This window comes from Mesocricetus auratus, unplaced genomic scaffold (assembly GCF_017639785.1).
Source record: "Mesocricetus auratus isolate SY011 unplaced genomic scaffold, BCM_Maur_2.0 Super-Scaffold_100013, whole genome shotgun sequence".
Classification (NCBI taxonomy): domain Eukaryota; kingdom Metazoa; phylum Chordata; class Mammalia; order Rodentia; family Cricetidae; genus Mesocricetus; species Mesocricetus auratus.
Genome location: NW_024429196.1, coordinates 76,795,882 through 76,811,118, shown reverse-complemented (window position 1 = coordinate 76,811,118; position 15,237 = coordinate 76,795,882). Strand labels below are relative to the sequence as shown.

General features: G+C 47.9%; 1 protein-coding gene across 2 annotated transcripts in view; it reads left to right on the top strand.

Moving 5' to 3' along the window:
- Trpc7 (transient receptor potential cation channel subfamily C member 7) overlaps positions 1-15,237 on the top strand; it is a 130,963-nt gene that overhangs the window by 1,191 nt on the left and 114,535 nt on the right. For both annotated transcript variants that reach the window (XM_040756071.1, XM_021232011.2), the window contains exon 2: positions 6,523-7,300. In XM_040756071.1, the coding sequence (XP_040612005.1) occupies positions 6,523-7,300 (778 nt within the window). The remainder of the gene's footprint in view (positions 1-6,522; positions 7,301-15,237) is intronic.

The window sequence follows — 15,237 nt, the reverse complement described above, 5'->3', positions numbered from 1 at the left end:
AAAATCCAGAATATCTATTATGGGTATCATGCAAATCCACTCCCTAAAATCGACGGTTCAGTAGCTTCTCAAGCATCTATGTCACCTTGCAGTTTCATATTGATTTCCCCAAACATTTGCTCTTTAGCTTAAAGGTATGTGGACTAGCCAACTCCTTTAGGCAGTAATTAACCCAGAAAAGTCAAGTCAGACCTATGTGGAGCCTCACTGTGGCTCATTGTGGAATACATGTGGTATGTTGGACGAGATCTACCAGGAACTGTTGCTTGTGACAAGCGGTCACCACCCCCTCCAGTAAACACTCAGCAAGTCACGGGTTCTCTTTCGGTTCATTCCAGACTCCTACCACAGCGGTAGAGGGATCCTCTGAGGATGGTGCCCATTTGCTTTATTCCAAGACTAGCTTTAACATCAATATTTGAGGGGATTATTTCAGCTCTAGCTGGAACTGTGTAAAATATGAGAGATAGACACCTAGTTTCACATCCTCTGCAGTTTAAAAAAGGTAAAAGGGGATAAAAAAAAGGAAAAAGAAAAGAGGCAAAGTGCTAGTCAGCTGATTGCTAATCTATAGAACCATTTGTAGACACTAGAAATAACTTCTTCCAAAATGACTTTATTTTTGTGAAAACAAATTCCTAACAGAAGCATTTGACGTTCAGGTATGATTATGATAGATGATACTTTCCAATCCAAGATCAAATGGAAACCCATCCCATCTTAGCAGAACTGCTTGAAGGGTAGACTTCACTATGAGTAGCCGGGACAGCAAGGGTGGTCTTCTGGTCCCTTGCAGGGCCTGGCTGAGAAATACATGAGCTCACACACAGTGGATTAACTAACCAGGTATCTGCTGTCTTCTACTCAGTACGCAAACTTCCCTCTCACTAACTTAGGCCAAAACCCAAACGACTTAGTTCCACCATTAGTGCAATAAAATTAATGATACTCAATGACACATGAGTACTTACCAGCTAGAAAGGGATTTATATGCATTTTTTCACCTCAACTTCAAAATATTGGGAAGATAAAACTCAGAAATGAGTGGGCTACCTTCAGAAATCCACAAAAAAATTCAGGAGTATGATGAAAAAGTGGAAATGTTTCCGTGTTCTGCCCTAGTCATTCAGAACTTAACCGACAGTGCCTCTGATGTCAGCTGCTTCCTCTACCAAACTGTTGGCGTCACTGACAACAGAGCTAATCTCTTGGAGCTGGTTTACTTCAGAACTGACACCTGGTATTTGGAGTTCTCGGTGAAAAATAAGAAACAAGAGCTAGAGGGCTATCTGTGTCCTGTGCTTGTGAGAGCGTGGATACTGGAGCTTTATCATAAAATAAGATAAAGAGCAATCCAGATCACGTATTTGAGAACTGACCTATTTGACTATGTACCATGTCCTAAACCTGGGAACACTGGATGCCAGGTACACAGGCACTATAAATAAGCAACCACCTTGCTAACAAGGTTCCTGCACCCTAATGGGAATGTTTGCAGACTAAATAAACAGAAAAAAATGCAAGAGGCAGACTCATGACAGCAGCATACCAGATGAACTGCAAGAGCTAAGAAACCCAACAGAGCACACACCTAACAGAGGGTGCCCATCCACACCTTGAATATCTTGGGAAACGTGGCTAATGTACTGAAGCCTCATTTCCTGGTCTGCTAAATGGGGATGAAAATAGCACCTACATAATGCTGTGCTTCCTTAGAACTTAAAATGCTGGTGCTTGGAAAGTATCATAGAGTAAAGTAAAGCTCTGCATGGAGGCTAACACGTGGCTAATGTGTGGTATATATTAATTGTTATGACTGAATAGTCATTTAGGAAGATAGTTAAGCTTATCAAATGATAATTTACAACAGTAATTTATATAAAGCACTTACCATGGTAAATGTGTGTGTTTACCATCTCTATTGCTCACAGTCTTTTGAAACAATAGCTGATTGTATCTGCATAGAATGCAATCTGAACCAACAGGAACAACCACGTATTCAACTGTGCCCATGCATAAGGTTCTGATCATCACTACCTCTAAATTGTCTAGGACAATTGGTACAAAGGTTACTTAATCTTCGGTGAATTGTGGTAAATGTACCCAGGTTAAGATTCCATAGTATTTGACTCTTAGCTCACTTCGGGGACTAAAACTCAGAACTAAGAACCAAGCTGGGTTTCTACAGGCACCTGATCTCAATTCTGGATTTTGTTTGGTTCTGCATCCAGCTGGGGAATGTTACAGACTGAATTGATTTCAGGCTTGGATGACCTGCACAGAGACCTTTGATGCATGTCGCAATGTTAGAAAGAAAGAAAAGAAACAATGTCTCTCTCAAAAGACCTTCTTAAGTAGCCTTTTCTGCATCGGTAATTAAGCACAACTCTAACTCTGGATCCATGCACACGTGTAGCTGGACTCAGGGGGCAGATTGCTACCTTCTTGACTCACTTACATCTGGCTGGCTGATGCATTGGTAAGAGCAGCTCAATAAAAATAGCATCCAAGGGAACTGAGAGGGAGTTTACTAATCACTCCTCCTCTCTGATGTTTCTGTCTCCACTGGAGTTCTCATGACACCAGTGTCAATGTATGCACTCTGGAAAATGAAAGACTCAGTATCTTAACTGAGATCTTCAGTGAGTTTGATCACTCATCTCAATAATAGGTGTAGATGGAAGGCATCTGTGTTCCAAGTTCATTTTGAAAGGAAATATTAAAGACAACCAAATGCCAGTTGCACCGAGGGACAACCCTTCCCTCAGTGGCCCTCTGACTGGGATGGGGTCCAGCAGGACAACACATTGAGTTCTCAAGCTTGAGCCTCACCACCAGCTACAGCTGGGCTTCGTGATTCTGGGATAGGTTGTCTTTTGTGGATTCTGCCCAACCCAAGTGATATGTGTGTCCCGACATATGAATACTTTAGCATCAAGACTAGATGGCAGTTAAACACATTCATCATTAAAATGATGCTAGGACTGGGTGGTGGTCAGAGTCCCACAGTGAGGTTAAAGGGATGTACCAGTCTTGGTCTGCTATGAAGCCTTCCTGTGGGAAGTGCTCACCCTGAGTAGCACACCCCATGTCATACGCTGTTAGTCATACATGACCGCAGGCCTTCTAAGAGCTCAGTTTTAATTCTAAGCCCAACCAGAAATGGAAGAGAACTGATCATTTTTGAACAGCCAGATGCATCTCGAAGCTGAGACTCCAAAGGCTGTGAAAGACAGACTTGTTTATCACCTTTATCAGCTTTCAAGGTCATTCGGGAAAAACGTGTGGCTTCCAAGGACAATTTCTCTCTCACAAAGCCCAGCCATGCACTCATCCACATATGCACATATGCATGCCCCTCCTCTGTCTGTCTGTCTGTCTGTCTGTCTGTCTGTCTGTCTCTCTCTCCCTCTCCCTCTCTCTCTCCCACACAGTGTAATTACTGTAGAAACATCATATGATACAATCATCATTGCCCTAAGATTTTAGATTTTTCATCTCGCCTATTTCAGTTAGTTCACTTAAAAGATGAGCAGCACATTATGACCTATGTTTTGTCTTGTTTTGATAATGAGAAAAATTGTAAAATGATATGAGAGTCTTATTTAAGTTTGTAGGCTTCGGGTGTCTACAATACTCATAGAGTTTGAATTTAGATCGGGCATTTCTGTGTTCCCTGCAAAGTGTTCTCTGCTCTGACTTGGTTCAGTGGTTATTCTATTTCCTTTGAATTTACTCCCCAAGGCTTCCTGCTAAGTAATAGCTTGGTACCCTTGACCTTGTAGTCTGAACTACTACCCCTGTTGGACATGCCTCTAACGGAATGGGGAGAGAGCAAGCTGCCATGCCTTTCTTCTTTTTTGAAGGCAGCTGCTGCTTCCTACCTGACACAGCTTGCATGCTCTTTATGGGATTGGTTTTCCCAGGGTTGAGTTGTGATGACTAAGTCCAGACAGATGCTCTGAGAGGGACAGACATGTATCTTAGAACAGGCTGAGTAGTTCTATGAGGAAAATTACTCTTCTGTGGTATCAACTTCCACAGCTTCTATGTGTTGTGTACCCAGATGACAAGCCCTGGATGAGGGTCAGGGGGGACAAATGACGAGACAGAGCTTCCCCCTCCTGAAGAGCCTGTAGTAATAACCCTGCACCCTAACTGTGCCTCGCTCTCTTGTGGAATGATTGCTATGGACAGAGTCTCCACCTGGGAGCTGCCTTTTGCATGAGGGAGCAGCCTCCTGTGTGAAATGTTTGCACTTTGGGAAGATAGCACTCAGAAGAAACGTGTGAACTTGAACCCAGACACTCTTTCCCCTGAAGTCTACTCTCAAAGCACACTTTAGAACTGACAGTTTGGATTCTCCTCCAGCAGGGTTTACCATCAGGTTGTGTTGCCTGGAGCTTTCTTAGAGGGGATTTCCCATGACTACTCCTTTCAGTTTTTGCAGATGAAGGGGCTGCCTGGCCTTGCTGTACAGAGGTTTTCCCCAAGAGGAGTGTGACCCAGCTCCAGGCAGGATTTAGAGTACCAGGCTCTGACCCCCAGTGCTCTACAGCAGAGATCAGGCTCCCAAGGAGCAGGAGCAGATCACAGGTTAAATGAGCAGGGAGAAAAAAAAAAACCAGAGTTCAAAAATTCTGAAGTCTGCACAGTCACAAAACACCAAATTGATTTAAAAGCTTATTTCTTCAGATGTCTTGAGTGAAGAATTTAGATAGCATGAGTGAGAACAGACATGAAAAGGAGAATTCAGGCAGGAATAACGGGGGGGGGTTCAGTTGATGCCTGCAGGTACATGTGATCTTGCCCCTCTATTTTACATAATCTGAGACCTAGAAATGGAGTACCCATTAAAGGTCCTGAGGGTAGCTGGAAAGGCCTGATTAGAGCTGAATTACATTACGGCTCTGTCTTTCTAGTTTGTCATCTTAAATTTTTGTCAAGGACCAGTGATATGGCTCAGAAGATAAGGGCCTTTCTCAACAAGCCTCACGACTTGAGAGTTTGAGGCCTGGGTCCCACGTGGTCGGTGGAGAAAAGTCAACTCCTGCAAGTTACCCTCTGGTCTCCACACTTGAGTGCTCTCTCTCTCTCTCTCTCTCTCTCTCTCTCTCTCTCTCTCTCTCTCTCTCTCCCTCTCTCCCTCTCTCCCTCTCTGCCTCTCTCCCTGTCTCCCTCTCTCCCTCTCTCCCTCTCTCCCTCTCTGCCTCTCTGCCTCTCTGCCTCTCTGCCTCTCTGCCTCTCTGCCTCTCTGCCTCTCTGCCTCTCTGCCTCTCTGCCTCTCTGCCTCTCTGCCTCCCTCCCTCCCTCTCTCCCTCTCTCCCTCTCTCCCTCCCTCTCTCCCTCCCTCCCTCTCTCTCTCTCTCTCTCTCTCTCTCTCTCACACACACACACACACACACACACGTAGATAAAAGTAAAGAACTTGGCAAATTCTTAGGTGACTTGGCAATGCCAAGAAGCCACAAGACTGCCTGCACCGTGTGCCTTTCAAAGGCCGATGTCAAGTCCTCTTCTATCGGCACATCTGAGGGTAAAATGCCCTTTCTACTGGCTTGATAGAGGAACTCCACAAGCTGATGTTCAGAAAGCTCTTAGCACTGCACCTGCAACACCATACGTTCTCAGTAAATGCTAACCCTGCTATTAGCAGACCAGTCTAACCTCTACTCTGCCACAAGGGAAGGAGCCACAAGTCTGAAGCGAGCAAGGCATGTAAGCTGCGCTCTTTCTTCTACTGAGAAGACTGAGCCCAGGTTGGACTGAATCTAGTCTTCAGGAGACGTGGCTAACTTCCCGAGGAAGCTGATCCCTGGCTTTCAGAAGAGGCAAGAGCTCCAGTCCTGCCCCCAGACACATCTTGCCTTTGAGTAGGTGCCTGATTTGCCTAAGGACCGGTGGCCGCGGCCCACTCAGAGACTGGCACCAAATGTGAGGCCATGCTTGCAGCCTAGAGCAGCTGAACCATAGTGTGAGAACTCAGCAGAGGGTGGGACACGGGAACTAAAGGCGACATTGACCATGAGGCGGGTCCCACTGTGCCACCCACTGAACCTGGGTGTAAGGAGAGACAGGGGGAGCCGTGAAACCAACAGTGAGAAGGCTCTAGGTGCCCCTTGCACCCACACTGTGGCACACAGACGCTGCCCACTTTGTACAGGCAGGAAAACAAAGACCGGCTGGGGGACCTGCTCTGCTTTACACACAGGGAATAAAACGGACAGCCCTTGCCCGTTTCCCCACAACCCTAACCCACACACGGCTGTCACAGGGTTTCTCAATCTGCTTTGCCACCTTGCCCCACCCCTCCAACCTCAGGGAGAGACACTAAGTCAGTGTAGAAAACAACAACTAAGCCAACAAGAACAGCACTTCAGGCGGTTCTTCTAGTCTCCTTATCAGTGTTAGCGGCTAGCAGGATGCCCATCACGGAGTTCCTAACTCAGTTTTTGTTTGTCCTTCTCGGTAGTCCTCAGGCACCCGGAGAAGTAACCGAGCATCTTTGCCCTTGCTCTTCAGGTTGGGGAACAGTACCTTCAAAAGCATGCAGCGCAGGCACACCACCTTGAGGGAGAAGGGGCGCCGCCAGGCCATCCGGGGCCCCGCTTACATGTTCAACGAGAAGGGCACCAGCCTGACGCCTGAGGAGGAGCGCTTCCTGGACTCGGCTGAATATGGCAACATACCAGTGGTCAGGAAAATGCTGGAGGAGTCCAAGACCCTCAATTTTAACTGCGTGGACTATATGGGGCAGAACGCGCTGCAGCTGGCCGTGGGCAATGAGCACCTGGAGGTCACGGAACTTCTGCTGAAGAAGGAGAACCTGGCGCGGGTGGGCGACGCGCTGCTGCTGGCCATCAGCAAGGGCTATGTGCGCATTGTGGAGGCCATCCTCAACCACCCAGCCTTCGCACAGGGCCAGCGCCTGACGCTCAGCCCGCTGGAGCAGGAGCTGCGGGACGACGACTTTTACGCCTATGACGAGGATGGCACCCGCTTCTCCCATGATATCACGCCCATCATCCTGGCTGCGCACTGCCAGGAGTATGAGATCGTGCACATCCTGCTGCTCAAGGGTGCACGCATCGAGCGGCCCCACGACTACTTCTGCAAGTGCAACGAGTGCACAGAGAAACAGCGCAAGGACTCCTTCAGCCACTCGCGCTCGCGCATGAACGCCTACAAAGGGCTGGCCAGCGCTGCCTACCTGTCCCTGTCCAGTGAAGACCCTGTCCTCACTGCGCTGGAGCTAAGCAATGAGTTAGCCAGACTGGCCAACATTGAAACTGAATTCAAGGTAACCCCTCCCCCACTCGCCATCCTACGGGCAGATGGCCCAGGCCCTCCACGCGCGCCCAATAGCAAAATGGGTTGTACATCTATCTAAAGCAGGGGTGAACGATCTTGGGTTCTTGTCTTTGGGGTTCATAGTAGGGAAGGGTAGGTCGAGTCGTCTGTGTCAGTTTAGCCTTGGGAAAAGCACCCCAGAAGTGGGATGTTTTAAACTACACAAGGCTAGTAAAGAGGCAGGGAGGGGAAGGAGGGAGGGGAAGAGGGAGGGGGGAGGACGCCACTGGTGAGTCAGCTCTGGCCCCAGAAGCTCTGAGAGGTCCAAACATCCAGGGATCTGAAGTCACTAATGAGGGTGGGACCTGGAGTTAGCGCTACTGTTTCCCTGGTGGTTTTGACTGTCATATGCGCTACTTTATCCCGTCCCGGGCTGTGGGTCGCACAGTTGGCTTCAGAATGACCATGACAAGTATTTCGGCTTTTCAAATAATTTTGAGATAGGGCCTTGCTATGTATACCAAGCTAGCCAGCCTCCTGGTTCTCCTGCCTCAGGCTCTGTAGGACTTGGCTTTCGTGCTTGTGGTATATACCCCGGCAGGGTCGGGCTTTCTAAAATCCAGTAGTGTGCTCGATGCTGTTCTGCCAATTGCCTGAGGCCGAGGCACATGAGAGAGAAAACCTCTTCTTAAGTAAGGGTTGAATTTGTCACTCCAGTGGATAAGGTCCAGGGTTGCCCCAGAATTCAGCCCCAGCTCCAAAGTTGGAGAGCCGCCCCCAAAGGCTATTACTGGAGAGTGGGGTGAGCTTCCTTTCCTTTCACTGTCAACTCAGGCTTGCTCTGAAAGAGAAGAGCGCCCAGGTGTAGGAATCTTCTGACAGAGTGTTTAATAAGAAGAGCAAACATTTACTAACTCCTTGCTGCATGCCAACTACTCACCTGGCTTACCTCAACAACCATGAGTCCAGGGTGCAGCACCCCTAGTTTGCCTGAGAGCACACAGCTGAAAACGCACGGCAAAGGAAGCAGCAAGACCCTGAAGCCAACTTTTTATTATTATTATTATTTAGGTTAGAAACAATCTTGTTTCACATGTCAATCCCAGCTCCCTCTCCTTCCCCTCCTCCCCCACCCACCCCACCAGATCCCCCAGTCCCTACCCAATCTCCACTCCGCTCCCCAGGGAGGATGAGGCCCTCCATGGTGGATCTCCAGTGACTGTCATTTCATCCAGGGGAGGGCCTAGGCCTTCCATCCAAGAGTCCCGGCTGAGAGAGCATCCCTCATTGTGGGATGGGCACTCAAAGTCTATTTGTATGCCAGGGGTAAATATTACCCAAGGCCCCATAGGTTACCTAGGCCTCCTCACTGACACCCACGTTCAGGGAGTCTGGGTCAGTCCCATGCTTTCCACACAGCCATCAATCTGGGGTCCAAGAGCTCCCCCTTGTTCAGGTCAGCTGTTTCTATGGGTTAAACCAGCCCAGCCTTAATGCCTTTGCCCATCAGTTCTCTTTCTGACACTGGATTGTAGTTCAGTTCAGTGTTTGTCTGTGGGTATCTGCCTCTGCTTTCATCAGTCGCTGGATGAAGGTTCTGTTTCCTAGACTCTCTGGCATTGGGATTGTATGCTGGCACTCCCCTGATTAATGTCTAAAATCCATATATGAGTGAGTACATACCATGTTTCTCTTTTTGTGACTGGGTTACCTCACTCAGGATAGTTTCTTCTAGTGCCATCCATTTGCCTGCAAATTTCAAGATTCCATTGTTTTATTCCGCTGAATAGTACTCCATTGTGTAAATGTACTACATTTTCTCTATCCACTCTTCAGTTGAGGGGCATCTAGGTTGCTTCCAGGTCTGGCTATTACAAATAATGCTGCTATGAACATAGTGGAATAGACATCCTTGTTGTATGAATGTGCATCTTTTGGGTATATGTCTAAGAGAGGAATTGCTGGGTCTTGTGGTAGACTCATTCCTATTTTCCTGAGGGAATCTCCATACTGATTTCCAAAGTAGCTGTACAAGCTTGCATTCCCACCAGCAGTGTAGGAATGTTTCCCTTTCTCCACATCCTCTTCAGCATAAACTGTCATTGGAGTTTTTGATTTTAGCCATTCTGACAGGAGCTAACATACAGATACCTACTCATTCCAGTTCTCAGATTCACAGCTGCTCATGCTTTATGGAAATGAGGGGGTGTGGCCAGGAGAGTGTAACCTAGACTCAGTAGATCCCATTTTGTCTCTTGCCAAGAGAATACTATGTGCTGGATGCCATGGAAATAGAAGGAGGTATCACACAGAACTGCCAATCAAGCTGAGAAAAGATGTCACCTATGAGTGAATGAGTCATTGTCCCAACAAGACCTCAGTGTAAGAAGTGTCCCTGCTTAGGACAGTTAAGTGGTCAAGGCTGAGTCCTGCCTCAGGCAAGGGGGCCTTTGGCCAAGCTATTCCTCAAAGGAGGAACCGCTATAGGAGTGGCCCCTGTGAGGGTGACATCCACAACAGCCCATTGTCGGGAGGGGACAGAGAAGAGGTTCCCTATGACTACAACACAGCTTCCTGGGGGCTGGGTCACAAAGAGTATGGGGATGGATATGGTAGGATCAGAGCCCACAGGACCCTACTCATCAGTCTGGGCACTTTGAATGTTACCCTGTAGGAAATAGAGATCCACTAAAAACTTAGTGGACTGGGGACTACTTAATCCCTCAGTGGTTAAAGGACTACAAAGATGACAGATAGAGATTTGGAAATTTGTTTGACAGGAAAGGAAGATGAATTAGAGTGTGGAAACTGGATCTAGAGACAGAGGCAATTTGGTTATGCAACATGAGACCAAAGACGCCTGCCTGTCTGTTGGGAGACACTTGTCCCAGAAGCCAGGGGTAGCTGAGCTCTTCTAACAGGGAGGTGCAACCACACGCAGGCTGTGCCAAAGGAGCCCTGTAGTTCTGCTTATTTTATTCCAGCGGCTCCAACTCAGCCCTGCCCACTGAACCAGAGCTACTTCCCAGATCCCTGTACTGCTCTCGGCCTCATTTCGATGGTGGTGCAGGACAACCCAAAGAAGCTCCCAGAAACAGTTGTAACTTCTTCCCTTGTCTGTTCAGTAACCTCAGGCTCCTGAGGCCAAAGACAACCCATCGAATGCCAGGAGGGGGGGAGCTTTGCTTGGTGCCCAGAGCTCAAGTGGACTTCGGAGGCTGTATGGCAGGAATGCCTAAGCCAATTAACTCAGACATTAATTCTGGCCAAAGGTGGAAAAGCAGGCCAGGAAGATGTGATTGGATCAGATGATCTGGATCAGATGATTTGGATAATTGCTTCGTTCCCTATTTATCTCACACCTGAGAGTATGCCAGCCTAAATAGAGCAATGCTAGGGCTAACATTTGGAAAACATCTGAGGCATTTGTTTCTATTAGTGAAACCAGAAGTCTGTCATATACATAATGTCTAAATCTGGAAAATTTCTGAAAGCATCTTTTGAAAGCAAATATTGCATCTGATTTCAAAAGTGAATAATGAAAATTGTGGACAATTAAGAAAGCCACAAACAGTGAGAAGCATGTTCTACAATGCAGAGGCTCGCTCAAGAGTAAAGAACTAGCTGAAGGACATTGACTGGCTACCAACACCTTCCTAGTTAGTTCATGAGAAATAACACATTCCAGAAGTCAGATAAGTGGCCCATTACAAATTAACCTAACTGATCCTTTAGACCTTACTACTCATTCACCCATGCATTCCCAGTAGTAAAAATCTCAGAGGGCAGCTTCTCAGGAAGTCAGATTGCAACAAAAGGATACAGAACACGTGGGCATGCTCTGCAAAGCACTCGATGCGTCTGTTCTGCTTTCTAGGAATGGCGTGTTGCTGTTTAGGTAGCCACATTATGAATATGACCAGATGTCGTCAATTACAGAGATATCAAAGGAACGCTAGAACTATGTCACCAATCATGTCCCTTACAACATTCTAGAGTGACTTCTCCTGGGAGGGAAACATGATACATAATAAACCCGGATTCAGTTGCCGTGGCTGTTGTGTTTGGAGTCACTGTAATGTATTAACAGAATCAAGCATAGTCATTAGTAAGAAGTATAACCAATGTCAAGGGCTCAGGTAAATGGTAGCTGGTTAGATGTGGCAAGCTTTCATTTTGGTGAGAAGCTTACATAGCCACTCAAGGATCGCCTTAAGTCTAATAAGTCTTGTATCTAGAAAGGAATGGAGATTTGACTTGGTCACTAGAACCTCCCTCGTGCCTCGGTGGTACCTGGTGAGTGAGTAGGCACTCTGGAAATGCTTGACGGAGAGAATGGGAATTCCCCATGGGAAAAGTAATCTAGCTACTGAGACATATGATGACGTGGCATCTGTCTTAACCTTCTTATCCACGTGCATCTATTTAGTGGAGGCATTTGATATGCATTGCGAACTTGGATGGTTCTAATGAAGGCTATCAGCTTGGTGGATGTTCTAGTTTACTTTCTGTTGCTGTGACGCATACTATGACCACCAAAAGCAATATGGGAAGAACTGGGCTGTGTCGGATTGCTAACAGTCCATCATCAGAGCGTCACAGTCCAACATCGCGACAGAAACCCGACCCGGGTCAGTAACTGAAGCAGAGACCACGGGAAAGCCTTGCTTCTGCCTTGCTCTCCCTGCCTTTCTTATGCAGCCCAGGGTGAATGATGCCACTCACAGTGGCTGGACCCTCCCTCACCAATCATTAATGGAGAAAGTGCCCTACAGACATGCCCACACACCAATCTGACGGACCGATTCTTCAGGGGAGGGCCCCTCTTCAGTTACTTTAAGTTGTGTCAAGTTGATAAAAACTCGCCAGCCAGCGCAGTGGGGGAAGGCAGCCCATACACTGGGTAACTGGGGGTTGACTATGTGCTACACTGTGTGGTACGTGGGCGGCAAAAGGGGCGTGTGCATGCGCACGCATGCGTGCGTGTTTTCCTGGCTTTCCTTAGGGTGGGTCTTGGAGATGGCATTGCCTGATGGAGTGGGGAGGGGTGAGGAGAGACTACTGCTGAGCACTGTCAAACAAGACTCTAGAAGGAAGGAGGCAGCGTGGGACACCAGGATCCTCTTGCTCCTTCCCACTTCGCGACCATTTAGGAGCATCCATGTTCCCTGTTGGTGTGTCTGTCTCTTAGCCTTTGGCGATCCTGAAGAATGGCAAAGGTGCCACCGAGGAGGCTTTCCTGTTGCTACAGTGCCAGTTCAGAGGCATCGTGTGCTCCAGTCTAGAGCTCAGCGGGAAAGAGTAGGGGACAGGACGGTCAACATGTAGCCTCATCTTGTCAGAGTGTTAATGACCTTCCTGTGTATCAATGGATTCCGAACCACATGTGTTATGAAAAACAGATGATGAATTATGTATCGATGTTGTGCTGTCATTTTAAGATCCATTAGAAAAAAAAACCCCGCTCTGGGCCTAAAATACCTCAGATTAAAAATGCAAATAATGATAAATCAGACCGATTTACCACCTGCTGGGAGTCAGGCAAACCCGCTGTGGAAGGTACTGACATTGAGATGGTAGTCTGCAATCTGCTGGGAAACTTCTCAGAGGGACAAGGAGAAGGGGGAGCCGTGTCTGTCTCGGGACACTGAGAGCCCGAGGACATCTGAGCTGTGGCCGACTGGAGCCTAGGAGCCAGGGAGCTGAGTAAAGGCCCGGGCTGGACCAGAGGCAGGAGAACAGCTGAGCAAGGCCCAGCGTTTGAATCAATTTCCCACGGGCTTTGGAAGTTTAAATTGTATAAGCCAACACCGTAGGAAAACACATTTCCTTGAAGCTGGCTGGTGGTATAAACAGATGTCTGCTTAATGTGGATGCAGGGAACAGCTTGAAGACAGGTTTGCTTTCCATGGGGAAAATATTTTTTTAAGCTGTGAAGGCTGCAGGTGTTAAAAGGAAGGTGTTTCTGTGGGTGGGGTATGTGTGGAGGAGAACCTGGCAGAAAAGTCCTCAAGGCGCTTGCTTTTATGTCGTCCCGATACCCCGGGGACCTGAGGTGCCACGCCAGCCCTGGGTGAGAGCATCTGACGAGGGACAGCCTGAACAGAGGAAAGCGAGACCTCAGGCGCCTGCCCATCAATGTGCTGATGGCCCCGCCCCCCACCAAACACAGGCAGATGCTGGCACACGGTGCAAAGTGTAGTCCCAGCATGTGCAGGGAAGGAGCAGTCTGAATGTGCTTGTCTGCTGGTAGTCTACTCCTGGGCAGTGCTCACAGACCCCCGTACTTGACAGCAAGATCTGGGAGTGGCTTAGTGTGGGAAATAAGAAAAAGATTGCTGACTGCCTCGGGCCACGCTCTGTGTCCATTTTACTGAGTGCCTGGAGGGTCAGTTCCACCAAGCATGCACTAATGAGGCGGCGTTGCAGGAAATCAGCTACTCGGTGTGCCTTTTAATGATTATTGTTCACTCACTGGATCACAGACGGTCCATGAAGTGAGACGCTGCTGTTCTTCTAGGTTTGTGCTGTCAAGCATCATTGTGAGGGAGAGTGTGGAAGCCGGGTGGCAGGTGTCTGAGTAGGACAAAGGAGGCCGATACACTCAGGAGGGTGTGGGAAGGTCACGGCTTCAGTGAGCACCTGGAACAGCCGTGCTTGACTTCTTCAGCGCAGAGTAAGATCCAAGAACCAGGTCCTGAAGCCAGACTAACCCACGTTCCATCTCCCACTAACCATGGGATTTCCAGCACCATCTGAAAGTTCATTTTCTTATCCGCAAACGGAGGGTGGAAAGGACTGACCACTTGTGACTGGCCTGGTGGATGCTTACTTCCCCCACTGAAGCAGTTCCTCTTACCCTGAGATGTCCACCTCATGATCATCAGTCTTCAAGAACTTCAGACGCCTCATCCCACCTAATGTCCAGAAAATCCTCACACCCATTAGTTGCTCACCAAATGCCTCAGTGACAAGGAACAAGCTGAGGGGACTTACCCCTGAGGAGCTCTCAGTGTGGATGGGGTTAAATGGGTTCAGGAATATAAGAACAGAAAGCTAGCTGTCTGCAGAGAGCCTGACACAGAGGCAGCGCTGACCCAGGTTCCCTTTGGTCTCCAACTGGCTCAGCACCACAGCTTTACTTACAGTGAATACTGCTTTCATTTCAGTGCCTCTCCTTTTTCAGAGGTCTCCCCAATTTTAGCTTCCTACCCCCTGAGCACATCTTTACAGAACAAGGAAAAAATCTGGGCTATACACATGGGCTTCATGACTAGAAATGAGCCAAGGGAGTGTTTCCGATTGGAAAAGTACAGACCACTGAAATCGGATAAATAAAGTGTGCTGCTAAAAAATATTACTGTGGAAAGAAATTACGTGGGCTGGAAAGAGACAGCCAGGAGGAGGGAGGCAGAAGTGGGCAGGCAGCGCCCAATCGAAACACACACAGATTACTTTTTGAAAAATATCTCCATAAAAATTATTCATCACACACACACACACACACACACACACACACACACACACACACACACACATGATCATTTCCTACAGAAGTGCAACCGTCAGTCTGAAGTATCAGGGATCTAAAGAAAATGGTGATGGTTCTTCAAGGAAATTAGCCAGTGAAAAGTACCACAAATTAAATCAAATGGATCCACAAGGAGTTGTCTCTGAAAGGCAAACGTCACAATGCCATGCAAACTGATTATCTTATCTGCACAAACTGTCAGCATGGAGACTCGTGCTTCCCTAGCAGCTGATTATTAGTGTGTTGTCAGCAGTCGGTGCACATTTACATTAAATATAAAAGGTACTTGCTGGGTGGGAAAGAGACGGGATCTAGAGACTCTCGGATGACCCGTAGTTACTATTTGAAAACGTCTGATCCCGAGTCTGATGCCCAGGCTTGTAGGCTGCGGGGAGAGATAAAGTGATGGTGTTGTC